Here is a 13,392-nt window from a genome sequence, read left to right on the forward strand (position 1 = left end):
GTGGACACGTGAAGTTCAACCTGCGATGTTTCAGCTCAAACAACATCCAGAGGCTGACACTCGTCACGTTTACATCTCCATGCACAGAACCTCGCTCTGGTGAGTTTCATCACACTTTACACTGTAAAACCTTATTCACGGCATTTGGTTGAATTCACTCCCAGGATTCAATAGATTTTGAAGTAGTAAATAATATCATTTATTTCACATGAAGTGCTTTACAATATTTTAAGTCGATTGCTTTCTCGATGAATCAAGTGTTGTTTGGTGCATAAATGATTGTTTTAATGATTTCTTTGTTCTGTGGAGCAAAATAAACCAGGAAATATTCACATTTAAGAAGCTGAAACAATCTGACAAACTGGTAATTACTAGTAGTTAAACTTAATCATGTCACAATATAGATATAATATTCACATACTGATCAGACAGACTGCCAAATAATGAGCCATTTCAGACACCCACACAGAAACTGCCAAATAATGCACCATTCCATACACCCACACAGAAGCTGGCTGCCAAATAGTCTTCACAATTGTTGAAAAGATCCTGGAGACGTTGACACCAGAGGACGTGACTTCTCTGAGGAAGTTATAAAGGTCTTGTAGGCCGGGAGCAAATGAAGGGTTTCTTTTCATGGCACTTGTCATCGTTCATGCCCCCTACAGTTAAAAAGATAACAAGACACTTGTTTTTGTTGTATTTACGGAAGAGGATTAGGACCACATGTCAAACATTTAAAATAAATAAAATAAAACAGCCTGAATTCTGAGAAACACATCGCAGATCACACGACCATATCCAAAATCTCAAAGTCTCATGTCAATCATTTTTTCACTTTTTAAAAATGTCCTTGCTTACTGTCCTGGTTAATCCTGTCCACTGATCTTGGACTACACTAGTCTGGAATGGAGGATTTGGGGAATGGTGACAACTCTCATAGACATGACATCCCATAATATCCCTGTTTACCTAAGTAGTTCATCTCCATGCAGTGTTCTGCTCCGCTGCTGTCGCTGGGCTGACCTGGACTCCACAGCTTCCACCCCATCGCAGGACCTGCAGAACCATCCGTCCACATCCACTGTCCCTTCTGTAAGAAGAAAGACAAAAGACGATGAGTGTCCTCAGAGTTTTACCAGCGATGGAATTATTTTCCACTCACAAGGAACTTGTCGTGGCCTCCGATCCAAACTCTCTTCACTTCTTTTGTGACCTCTTTAAGGTGAGAGTTGAGGAAAGTTACTTCTGCAATGTCTTCAACTTTGGCCAGATTTCCACCGATGTCCATGCAGAAGCTCTGATCGACAAAAACAACAGAAACAACAACAGAGACACGGTGAAATAACAGAGACACAGTGAAACAAAGTAAAACAACAGAGACACAGTGAAACAACAGAAACACAGTGAAACAAAGTGAAACGAAGTGAAACAACAGAGACACAGTGAAACAACAGAGACACAGTGAAACAACAGAAACAGTGAAACAACAGAAACACAGTGAAACAACAGAAACAAAGTGAAACAACAGAGACACAGTGAAACAACAGAAACAAAGTGAAGCAACAGAAACAAAGTGAAACAACAGAGACACAGTGAAACAAAGTGAAACAACAGAAACACAGTGAAACAACAGAGACACAGTGAAACAACAGAAACACAGTGAAACAAAGTGAAACAACAGAAACACAGTTTATCAACAGAGACACAGTGAAACAACAGAAACACAGTGAAACAACAGAGACACAGTGAAACACAGTGAAACAACAGAAACAAAGTGAAACAACAGAAACACAGTTTATCAACAGAGACACAGTGAAACAAAGTGAAACAACAGAGACACAGTGAAACAACAGAACACAGTGAAACAACAGGGACACAGTGAAACAAAGTGAAAAAACAGAAACACAGTGAAACAGAAACAGTGAAACAAAGTGAAACAACAGAGACAGCGAAACAACAGAAACACAGTGAAGCAACAGAAACAAAGTGAAACAACAGAGACACAGTGAAACAACAGACACAGTGAAACAACAGAGACACAGTGAAACAACAGAAACACAGTGAAACAACAGAGACACAGTGAAACAAAGTGAAACAACAGAAACACAGTGAAACAACAGAGACACAGTGAAACAACAGAAACACAGTGAAACAAAGTGAAACAACAGAAACACAGTTTATCAACAGAGACACAGTGAAACAAAGTGAAACAACAGAAACACAGTGAAACAACAGAGACAGTGAAACAAAGTGAAACAAAGTGAAACAACAGAGACACAGTGAAACAACAGAGACACAGTGAAACAACAGAAACAGTGAAACAACAGAGACACAGTGAAACAGAAACACAGTGAAACAGAAACACAGTGAAACAACAGAAACACAGTGAAACAAATAGAATCAACAGACACAGTGAATCAACTGAAACACAGTGAAACAAAGTGAAAAACAGAGACAGTGAAACAGAAACACAGTGAAACAACAGAGACACAGTGAAACAAAGTGAAACAACAGAAACACAGTGAAACAAAGTGAAACAACAGAGACACAGTGAAACAACAGAAACACAGTGAAACAAAGTAAAACAACAGAGACACAGTGAAACAACAGAAACACAGTGAAACAAAGTAAAACAACAGAGACACAGTGAAACAACAGAAACACAGTGAAACAACAGAGACACAGTGAAACAACAGAAACACAGTGAAACAACAGAGACACAGTGAAACAACAGAAACACAGTGAAACAGAAACAGTGAAACAAAGTGAAACAACAGAGACAGTGAAACAACAGAAACACAGTGAAGCAACAGAAACAAAGTGAAACAACAGAGACACAGTGAAACAAAGTGAAACAACAGACACAGTGAAACAACAGAGACACAGTGAAACAACAGAAACACAGTGAAACAAAGTGAAACAACAGAAACACAGTTTATCAACAGAGACACAGTGAAACAACAGAAACACAGTGAAACAACAGAGACACAGTGAAACACAGTGAAACAACAGAAACAAAGTGAAACAACAGAAACACAGTTTATCAACAGAGACACAGTGAAACAAAGTGAAACAACAGAAACACAGTGAAACAACAGAGACACAGTGAAACAAAGTGAAACAACAGAGACACAGTGAAACAAGACACAGTGAAACAACAGAAACACAGTGAAACAAAGTGAAACAACAGAGACACAGTGAAACAACAGAAACACATTGAAACAACAGAAACACAGTGAAACAAAGTGAAACAACAGAGACACAGTGAAACAACAGAAACACAGTGAAACAACAGAAACACAGTGAAACAACAGAGACACAGTGAAACAACAGAAACACAGTGAAACAACAGAAACAGTGAAACAACAGAAACAGTGAAACAAAGTGAAACAACAGAGACACAGTGAAACAAAAAACACAGTGAAACAAAGTGAAACAAAGTGAAACAAAGTGAAACAACAGAAACACAGTTTATCAACAGAGACACAGTGAAACAAAGTGAAACAACAGAAACACAGTGAAACAAAGTGAAACAACAGAGACACAGTGAAACAACGGAGACACAGTGAAACAACAGAAACACAGTGAAACAACAGAAACAGTGAAACAACAGAAACACAGTGAAACAAAGTGAAACAAAGTGAAACAAAGTGAAACAACAGAGACACAGTGAAACAACAGAAACACAGTGAAACAACAGAGACACAGTGAAACAAAGTGAAACAACAGAAAAACAGTGAAACAGAAACACAGTGAAACAGAAACAGTGAAACAAAGTAAAACAACAGAGACAGTGAAACAACAGAAACAAAGTGAAGCAACAGAAACAAAGTGAAACAACAGAGACACAGTGAAACAAAGTGAAACAACAGACACAGTGAAACAACAGAGACACAGTGAAACAACAGAAACAAAGTGAAACAACAGAAACACAGTTTATCAACAGAGACACAGTGAAACAAAGTGAAACAACAGAGACACAGTGAAACAACAGAAACAAAGTGAAACAACAGAAACACAGTTTATCAACAGAGACACAGTGAAACAACAGAGACACAGTGAAACAAGACACAGTGAAACAACAGAAACAGTGAAACAACAGAAACACAGTGAAACAAAGTGAAACAACAGAGACATAGTGAAACAACAGAAACAGTGAAACAACAGAAACACAGTGAAACAAAGTGAAACAACAGAGACACAGTGAAACGACAGAAACACAGTGAAACAACAGAAACACAGTGAAACAACAGAGACACAGTGAAACAACAGAAACGCAGTGAAACAACAAACACAGTGAAACAAAGTGAAACAACAGAAACACAGTTTATCAACAGAGACACAGTGAAACAAAGTGAAACAACAGAAACACAGTGAAACAACAGAAACACAGTTTATCAACAGAGACACAGTGAAAAAACAGAAACACAGTGAAACAACAGAAACAGTGAAACAACAGAAACACAGTGAAACAAAGTGAAACAACAGAGACACAGTGAAACAGAAACACAGTGAAACCACAGAAACACAGTGAAACAAATAGAATCAACAGACACAGTGAATCAACTGAAACACAGTGAAACAAAGTGAAAAACAGAGACACAATGAATCAACAGAAACAAAGAGAATCAACAGAAACAAAGAGAATCAACAGAAACCGTTAAATCAGTGGTTCCCAAACTCTGGCTTGGGACCCACAGATGGGTTCCAGGAGATTTTTCTTTGGGCACCCAAACAAATTAGCAGAATTTTGTGAACTTTTCAGTTAAGTCATGTGACCTTATTCAGTGGTGGAAATGTCCTTACTATTTTAAAATGTCCCCATGTTTTAGAAAAGTCCTCACTTTTTCAAAAATATCCACATTTTTTTAAATGTCCCCACTTTTTGAAAATATCCTGACTTTTTTAAAAATGTCCCCACTTTTTGAAAATGTCCTGACTTTTTTAAAAATGTACTCACTTTTTGAAAATATCCTCACCTTTTTTTTTAAAAAATGTCCCCACTTTTTGAAAATGTCCACACTTTTTTAAAATGTCCTCTTTTTTTGGAAAAACGTCCCCACTTTTTGAAAATGTCCTCACTTTAAAAAAAAATGTAAATATGTTTTTAAGTAAAATAACATTTAATTTTCATCACACATCACGTGTGTGGATGACAGGAGTTTAGAGAAGTTAAAATTAAAGAGAAAAGACCAAAAACTCCAAAAGTGAAAATGAAGGAATAAAAATCTGGATTAAAATACCTCGGCTTCGCCCCACTCTCTGTGGTCGCTGTAGTAGATGAAGCACTTATTGCTGAACTGAAGCCAACCATCAGGGCAGCTGTCACTCTTCACACAACCTCGTTTCGTTGACGATGAAACACATCGTCGACCTTTTAACCCCTGTGAACACAAGGAAACATTCATGAGCACATTAATTATGTACATATACTTTAGATATGACTGCAAAGATTAATCTACGACTAAATTAATTATCATAATAACATATTTTGTTTGGATAATCAATGAATTCGGTTAAGTTATTATATTTAAACAAGACATTTGAGAAACATCATTTCCAGAGTTTGACAAACACCGATAAACATTTTTCTGACTTTTTTTTTTATCTTCCCAGCAACTGATGGAGAAAATGTGATTCCACTGGCCAAACAGAGGAGGGCGAGCAAACGAGTCCACGGCATCTATGGAGGAAGAGGTCGTGAGTCAAAACAAAACAATGTATGAATGATGAAGAGGCTTTTTCTGTCGTTCAATGTTAATCTTAAAGTTACAAATGAAATTGCGGTGTTCCACAAGGCTCCATTTTAGGCCTTTTTTACAAACCTTTAATATGCCGAGAAGCTGATGGTCTTTTAAACTGGTACAATTTTTAAACGTGTGATTCAACATCAGACGTTAATACAGCGTTAACTCCCTCAAATCTTGTCCTAAAAATAATTTTTTTTATAGGCATCAACAAAAAACAAAAATATTGTTCTAAAAATATTATAAATAAATCGTGGCATTCCCCAAGGCTCCACTTTGGGCCCCAAACACTTACCGTGTTGTGATGATCAGCTGAGGCAGCAGCAAGACGTGGAATCTCAGACAGAGAGAGAGAGAAACCTGGTGTTTATAAACCTTCTCAATAGCTCGGACTGTCACGTCACGTGTCTTCCTCCCATCACGGGACATTGTTGAATTAAAGACTTGTTCAGAACTTACTGACAGTTTTCTTCAAATACTCTTTAAATACTCAAATATTTATCAAAACTGAGCCACACGCTTTGATCAGGCTTTGCCACGACAGTACAAAATAGACCGAGCCAATAGCGAATGTTAAACATAAAAATGCCCATGAGCATGTTTTCAAATTTATATTTTGAGTAGTTCATGTTTAAAAGTTTTAAAATCTACAAATTAAAACAAGATTTAAATTAACCAGGAAAAGATTTATTCATATATTTTCAGTGAAAGTTGATTTAACAAAATTTTTGTTGGATCTCTTACAGTGTACGACCTTGTGAACGTTGAATAAAACGGTTGAATGAATCTAAAAATAATATTTTTTTTCCCCAAAGTTCCAAAGTTTTTCAAAAGTCAAAAAAGTGTATGGCCCCAAATGGAGCCTTTTGATAATGATTCATATCTGCACTAGAGTTTGCAGTAGAGCCGCTCATGTCGTGCGTGAAAAACGGTTGGTAAGTTATGAAAAGACCCACAGTGACAAATCTGAATTTTAACTACGCAAAATAAAATAATTTGTTTTTGCTTTGTTGTTGATCCACTTCTGCCTCCATCCCTAGGTTCAAATGTCTGATTCGGTCACTTCGGCTTTGGAAATCTTTCGTTCGATTACATTTTATCCGTTAAGTTGGTTAAAATCTGTTTTAGCAATAGCTTCATCAAAATTGAAATTTCAGATTAATTTGTGTGAATTAAAAGCTTTATACATGTTTTTTAAGTCATAATGTTGAATCTTGTGTTTAATGTAATGTTGGAACTCTGTTTTCAGTCCAATGTTTAGTTTGTGTATATCGTGTCTCCTCCAGGATGTTGTATGTTGTGTCCTGCTGCCGTCTGTTTGCTTGTGTGTTTTTCCTGTGAAGTCTGTGGACACGTGAAGTTCAACCTGCGATGTTTCAGCTCAAACAACATCCAGAGGCTGACACTCGTCACGTTTACATCTCCATGCACAGAACCTCGCTCTGGTGACCAGAGCCCTATTCACGGCATTTGGTTGAATTCACTCCCAGGATTCAATAGATTTTGAAGTAGTAAATAATATTATTTATTTCACATGAAGTGCTTTACAATATTTTAAGTCGATTGCTTTCTCGATGAATCAAGTGTTTGTTTGGTGCATAAATGATTGTTTTAATGATTTCTTTGTTCATTGGAGCAAAATAAACCAGGAAATATTCACATTTAAGAAGCTGAAACAATCTGACAAACTGGTAATTACTAGTAGTTAAACTTAATCATGTCACAATATAGATATAATATTCACATACTGATCAGACAGACTGCCAAATAATGAGCCATTTCAGACACCCACACAGAAACTGCCAAATAATGCACCATTCCATACACCCACACAGAAGCTGGCTGCCAAATAGTCTTCACAATTGTTGAAAAGATCCTGGAGACGTTGACACCAGAGGACGTGACTTCTCTGAGGACGTTAAAAAGGTCTTGTAGGCCGGGAGCAAATGAAGGGTTTCCTTTCATGGCACTTGTCATCGTTTATGCCCCCTACAGTTAAAAAGATAACAAGACACTTGTTTTTGTTGTATTTACGGAAGAGGATTAGGACCACATGTCAAACATTTAAAATAAATAAAATAAAACAGCCTGAACTCTGAGAAACAGATCGCAGATCACACGACCATATCCAAAATCTCAAAGTCTCATGTCAATCATTTTTTCACTTTTTAAAAATGTCCTTGCTTTCTGTCCTGGTTAATCCTGTCCACTGATCTTGGACTACACTAGTCTGGAATGGAGGATTTGGGGAATGGTGACAACTCTCATAGACATGACATCCCATAATATCCCTGTTTACCTAAGTAGTTCATCTCCATGCAGCGTTCTGCTCCGCTGCTGTCGCTGGGCTGACCTGGACTCCACAGCTTCCCCCCCATCGCAGGACCTGCGGAACCATCCGTCCACATCCACTGTCCCTCCTGTAAGAAGAAAGACAAAAGACGATGAGCGTCCTCAGAGTTTTACCAGCGATGGAATTATTTTCCACTCACAAGGAACTTGTCGTGGCCTCCGATCCAAACTCTCTTCACTTCTTTTGTGGCCTCTTTCAGGTGAGAGTTGAGGAAAGTTACTTCTGCAATGTCTTCAACTTTGGCCAGATTTCCACCGATGTCCATGCAGAAGCTCTGATCGACAAAAACAACAGAAACAACAACAGAGACACAGTGAAATAACAGAGACACAGTGAAACAACAGAAACACAGTGAAACAACAGAGACACAGTGAAACAACAGAAACACAGTGAAACAACAGAAACACAGTGAAACAAAGTGAAACAAAGTGAAACGAAGTGAAACGAAGTGAAACGAAGTGAAACGAAGTGAAACAACAGAGACACAGTGAAACAACAGAGACACAGTGAAACAACAGAAACAGTGAAACAACAGAAACAAAGTGAAGCAACTGAAACAAAGTGAAACAACAGAGACACAGTGAAACAAAGTGAAACAACAGACACAGTGAAACACAGTGAAACAACAGAAACACAGTGAAACAACAGAAACACAGTGAACTAACAGAGACACAGTGAAACAACAGAAACACAGTGAAACAAAGTGAAACAACAGAAACACAGTTTATCAACAGAGACACAGTGAAACAAAGTGAAACAACAGAAACACAGTGAAACAACAGAGACAGTGAAACAAAGTGAAACAACAGAGACACAGTGAAACAACAGAAACAGTGAAACAACAGAAACACAGTGAAACAAAGTGAAACAACAGAGACACAGTGAAACAACAGAAACAGTGAAACAACAGAGACACAGTGAAACAGCAGAAACACAGTGTAACAAATAGAATCAACAGACACAGTGAATCAACTGAAACACAGTGAAACAAAGTGAAAAACAGAGACACAGTGAAACAGAAACACAGTGAAACAACAGAAACACAGTGAAACAACAGAGACACAGTGAAACAACAGAGACACAGTGAAACAACAGAAACAGTGAAACAACAGAGACACAGTGAAACAGCAGAAACACAGTGTAACAAATAGAATCAACAGACACAGTGAATCAACTGAAACACAGTGAAACAAAGTGAAAAACAGAGACACAGTGAAACAGAAACACAGTGAAACAACAGAAACACAGTGAAACAACAGAAACACAGTGAAACAACAGACACAGTGAAACAAAGTGAAACAACAGAGACACAGTGAAACAACAGAAACACAGTGAAACAACAGAGACACAGTGAAACAAAGTGAAACAACAGAAACACAGTGAAACAACAGAGACAGTGAAACAACAGAAACAAAGTGAAGCAACAGAAACAAAGTGAAACAACAGAGACACAGTGAAACAAAGTGAAACAACAGACACAGTGAAACAACAGAGACACAGTGAAACAACAGAAACACAGTGAAACAAAGTGAAACAACAGAAACACAGTTTATTAACAGAGACACAGTGAAACAACAGAAACACAGTGAAACAACAGAGACACAGTGAAACAAAGTGAAACAACAGAGACACAGTGAAACAACAGAGACACAGTGAAACAACAGAAACACAGTGAAACAAAGTGAAACAACAGAGACACAGTGAAACAAAAGAAACACAGTGAAACAACAGAAACAGTGAAACAACAGAAACACAGTGAAACAACAGAGACACAGTGAAACAACAGAAACACAGTGAAACAAAGTGAAACAACAGACACAGTGAAACAAAGTGAAACAACAGAGACACAGTGAAACACAGTGAAACAACAGAAACACAGTGAAACAACAGAGACACAGTGAAACAACAGAGACACAGTGAAACAAAGTGAAACAAAGTGAAACAAAGTGAAACAACAGAAACACAGTGAAACAAAGTGAAACAACAGAGACACAGTGAAACAACAGAAACACAGTGAAACAACAGAAACAGTGAAACAAAGTGAAACAACAGAGACAGTGAAACAACAGAAACAAAGTGAAACAACAGAGACACAGTGAAACAACAGAGACACAGTGAAACAAAGTGAAACAACAGACAGTGAAACAACAGAGACACAGTGAAACAAAGTGAAACAACAGAAACACAGTGAAACAACAGAGACACAGTGAAACAAAGTCAAACAACAGAAACACAGTGAAACGACTGAAACAAAGTGCACCTACAGTAAGTGTTATAGACGTAAACTATGATGATGCGACTAATGAGGAGCTTTTGACGTCAACTGTGAGAATTTGTTGACTCAGATACGTGAATCAAATCAAATGTGGAAATCCGGTTTGGCTCATCCGCCATTTTAAATCACACCAAAAAATCATTTGATTAATGATTTGTCGCTCCTTAACTTCCACTCAGTTGTCACTAAGGATGTTGTAAGGTAACATTGGTGATTAAAACTAATGAAAAACTTTAGGGAAATTTTGCGAGTCTGCGCTGTTGAATCCTACATCAATGTTTTTAAACGATATCGCAAGTTTTAATCCCAAATTTCCCCTTTGCCACAACCGACCTGGAAATCATGGAGCTGGATTATATTTTAGCTTCGTGCATTCGGTCCATTGTAGTTCATCTACTACCCCGAAGGTGGCAGCAGCAGAAAGCATTTTGCAAGTTTTCGGAAATTTAAAAATTTACAAGGTTCCTTGAATGTATCTTGTAGCTGCTCCTCTAATCTCGAAACGCTGTGGTCGTGCGTTCTTCTCCGTATTATCAGGACAAAATGTTGTCGCTTTACGCACATTTTCAGCAAAAACTTACATTTAAATTGGTAAATAGCGCCATCATTTCTTGTGCTGTAGCATCCATGTCGGTGAGACTGTATATACTGCCAGATCGTAAAATGTCCCCGTCGAACAGTGATCATTTTGTTAACGAAAACTATGAAGGAAAATGTTTGTCAATGACTAAAACTGACGTACTCAACCTTTACCTCTACATGCGCCCCCTGCAGGTAAGATCATGCGAAGGGTTCTACGCAAAATCGCCTGTGACGAGCACGAGCTGGGCGACATCTCCACGCTGGCGGACTCGTCCGTAGTCGAGCAGCTCTTTCAGAACAGACACTGCGCCGCTGTGTGACAGAGTCCGAGATCCTCTCTCCTCACACGGCCGTGCGTCGCCAGCCAAAAAAAAAAAGAACGCAGCCAGGGAGGAAGAAGAAGATGACGAGGAGAATGTGGACGAATGCGGTCTTGTCTCACAAAAACAACTTCTGGCTCCTGATGAGGACGACGCGGCAAAGCCAGAGGTTGTTTTTGGGTAAGACCGCCCTCTAGTGGACCTGTGGTGGAAGTGGAAGACGCTTCATCCTATTTATTTTCGTGTTTTTAGCCCAAAAAACCTGCAGAAATACGTTAACATGCAAAGTCGCTCTGTCTGAGGTGAAAGGATGAGCGTCAGCGTCTGAGTGCGTCACGCCCCGGCACTCAACGCAGGTCATTAGCTAATTCTGCTTATGAGTTAATTTGTGTTTGTTTTGAAAGGATCTACATATCCATGTCTTTGTTTTTGGGAGAGAATTTAGAGGATTTTATTTTTCTGTCTGTGAGCACGGATGTTTATTTTTTTCTGTAGTTTTGTGCTTTCGCAAAGTTCGTCTCCAAACTGACGCAGAAACTTTAAAAATAATATTTTGATCTAAACTGAAATGTAAACGTGTACGAGAAAATATTAGAACCAGGTGGTGATTGGTTGGAGACTTCATAGATACTTAATAAAGGTAAAGTTAAAGGGTTTTTTTCTTTTTGAATCGCGATGTGTGTCAGAGGACACGTGTCACTCCACCGATGAAATTTTAGTCTACGATGAAGTCTACGATGTCTTAAGAACACGTTCACGTCTTTATCTCACTGTACGACAGACTTGTTTGTAAACCACTCACTCTCCCACACCAAAGTCCATAGAGAAAAGCAGTGATTTTAACGTCACACACAGGAGCTAAAATCCTACATTTGGATTTACAAAGTGACCACACGAGGCAGCAGAGGACCAGCAGCTCCTGTGTCACTGATTTTCTCCATGGACTTTGGTGTGGGAGAGCGAGTGGTTTACAAACTTCAGTTTCCTGGTGGAAAAGTCTGTCTGACAGTGAGATAAAGACGTGTCAATGGTTATTGCAGCAGATCACATGGTTCAATCACCGAGAAGTAAAACCATTTTGAAGCTTCTGTCATTTCTAAATCCGTCTCACTGCAACTTTCACAACTTAACATAAGACTTTAATTATCTGGAGAACCTCCTGCTCCTCACTAACCTGTTATTCACACGTGAAAATTCAGTTCAGAGACGAGTGAACGTCGGAGTGAGTAGCGGATCTTTGGCATCTCGTCTCGTCATATTTTTTTAAGTCTTTTATGTCATCTGTTTGTTGCCGTGTGGGTTTCAATGTGCCAACGTCAGTAACAGCAGAGCTCAGTGCACTACCATAATAATACTGTAAAAAAAAAAATAAAACAACAAAATAGTGCAGTAGCTTATTACTTACAGTGTTTGTGTTTTTAATTCAGGTGAAGGACAAATGTTTGTGTTTAATCTCTGACTGTGGTTTGTTTGTATCAAAGTATCTGCGACGACAGTAAATGGACATGACTACTGCCTCCAACTCTGTTTTCACTGACTGCTCCTTTAAGGAAAAACTGCCACTAATTATTATTTTATTCAGAACAGAAGAAGAAACAGGTGAAAAAAGCAACTGTTGTGTCCCAAACGTCTTCAAAAGAACCAAAGATATTTTAGTTTTTCCGAGCAAAGAAACACCCAAATTATTATAATCTTTCATCTAAATTGTTGTTGACTCTTCACTCTTCTAATGATGGATGTCCTTGAGTCGAGTGTGACACTGGTGTAATACTCAGTCATATCCATTAGAGGGCAGTGTCTGACAACGTCAAGACACTTTTATGAAACGGTGAGTCACAACTGAAGCAGCTGAATTTCTGAGGACACCAAATAATAAAAACAAACAAAAAAGCCTTTATTTTAAACCCATTGATTATTTTGTTTGTCTCTGTTCTGTTCAGTGTGGAAAATAACTTAAATATTCTAATGTTTTTGGAGTTAAAGTTGTGCTGTGGCTGGTTAAGAGCTTGTTTATATTGTTATTTTCAAACTTTAGCAGCATGCAAACATTTGTGTTAACACAAAGTGAGAGTTTTATGAAGTTCGGACACGGTGTTCACGTCTTTATCTCAC

General features: G+C 38.2%; 3 protein-coding genes across 4 annotated transcripts in view; 1 reads left to right on the forward strand and 2 right to left on the reverse strand.

Annotated features, from left to right (window-relative positions):
* Nucleotides 1–12,802, forward strand: part of LOC131468105 (acetyl-coenzyme A synthetase, cytoplasmic-like) — a 32,011-nt gene extending 19,209 nt beyond the window's left edge. Inside the window, exon 19 of the mRNA XM_058641993.1 lies at nt 11,153–12,802. Coding sequence (XP_058497976.1) covers nt 11,153–11,280 — 128 coding nt within the window. The 3' untranslated portion in view covers nt 11,281–12,802. The remainder of the gene's footprint in view (nt 1–11,152) is intronic.
* On the reverse strand, nt 174–6,128 carry LOC131468106 (galactose-specific lectin nattectin-like). Of its 2 annotated transcripts, XM_058642000.1 has the most exons (7): nt 6,046–6,074; nt 5,829–5,932; nt 5,600–5,686; nt 5,247–5,387; nt 1,166–1,300; nt 973–1,093; nt 174–662 (listed from the first exon to the last, which is right to left on the reverse strand). In XM_058642000.1, the coding sequence occupies exons 2-7, from the start codon at nt 5,892–5,894 to the stop codon at nt 592–594; spliced, it is 621 nt and encodes a 206-aa protein (XP_058497983.1). In that variant the 5' UTR covers nt 5,895–5,932; nt 6,046–6,074; the 3' UTR covers nt 174–591. The 2 variants fall into 2 exon arrangements, with proteins under 2 accessions (XP_058497983.1, XP_058497984.1); XM_058642001.1 differs by lacking the exon at nt 5,829–5,932 and having other exon boundaries at nt 6,046–6,128.
* LOC131468107 (galactose-specific lectin nattectin-like) lies at nt 6,884–8,385 on the reverse strand. Its single transcript, XM_058642002.1, has 2 exons — nt 8,243–8,385; nt 6,884–8,170 (listed from the first exon to the last, which is right to left on the reverse strand). Exons 1-2 carry the CDS (start codon nt 8,366–8,368, stop codon nt 8,015–8,017), a joined length of 282 nt encoding a protein of 93 aa, XP_058497985.1. The 5' UTR covers nt 8,369–8,385; the 3' UTR covers nt 6,884–8,014.
* Nucleotides 12,803–13,392: the final 590 nt, after the last annotated feature.

Source organism: Solea solea, chromosome 11 (assembly GCF_958295425.1).
Source record: "Solea solea chromosome 11, fSolSol10.1, whole genome shotgun sequence".
NCBI classification, from domain to species: Eukaryota; Metazoa; Chordata; class Actinopteri; order Pleuronectiformes; family Soleidae; genus Solea; species Solea solea.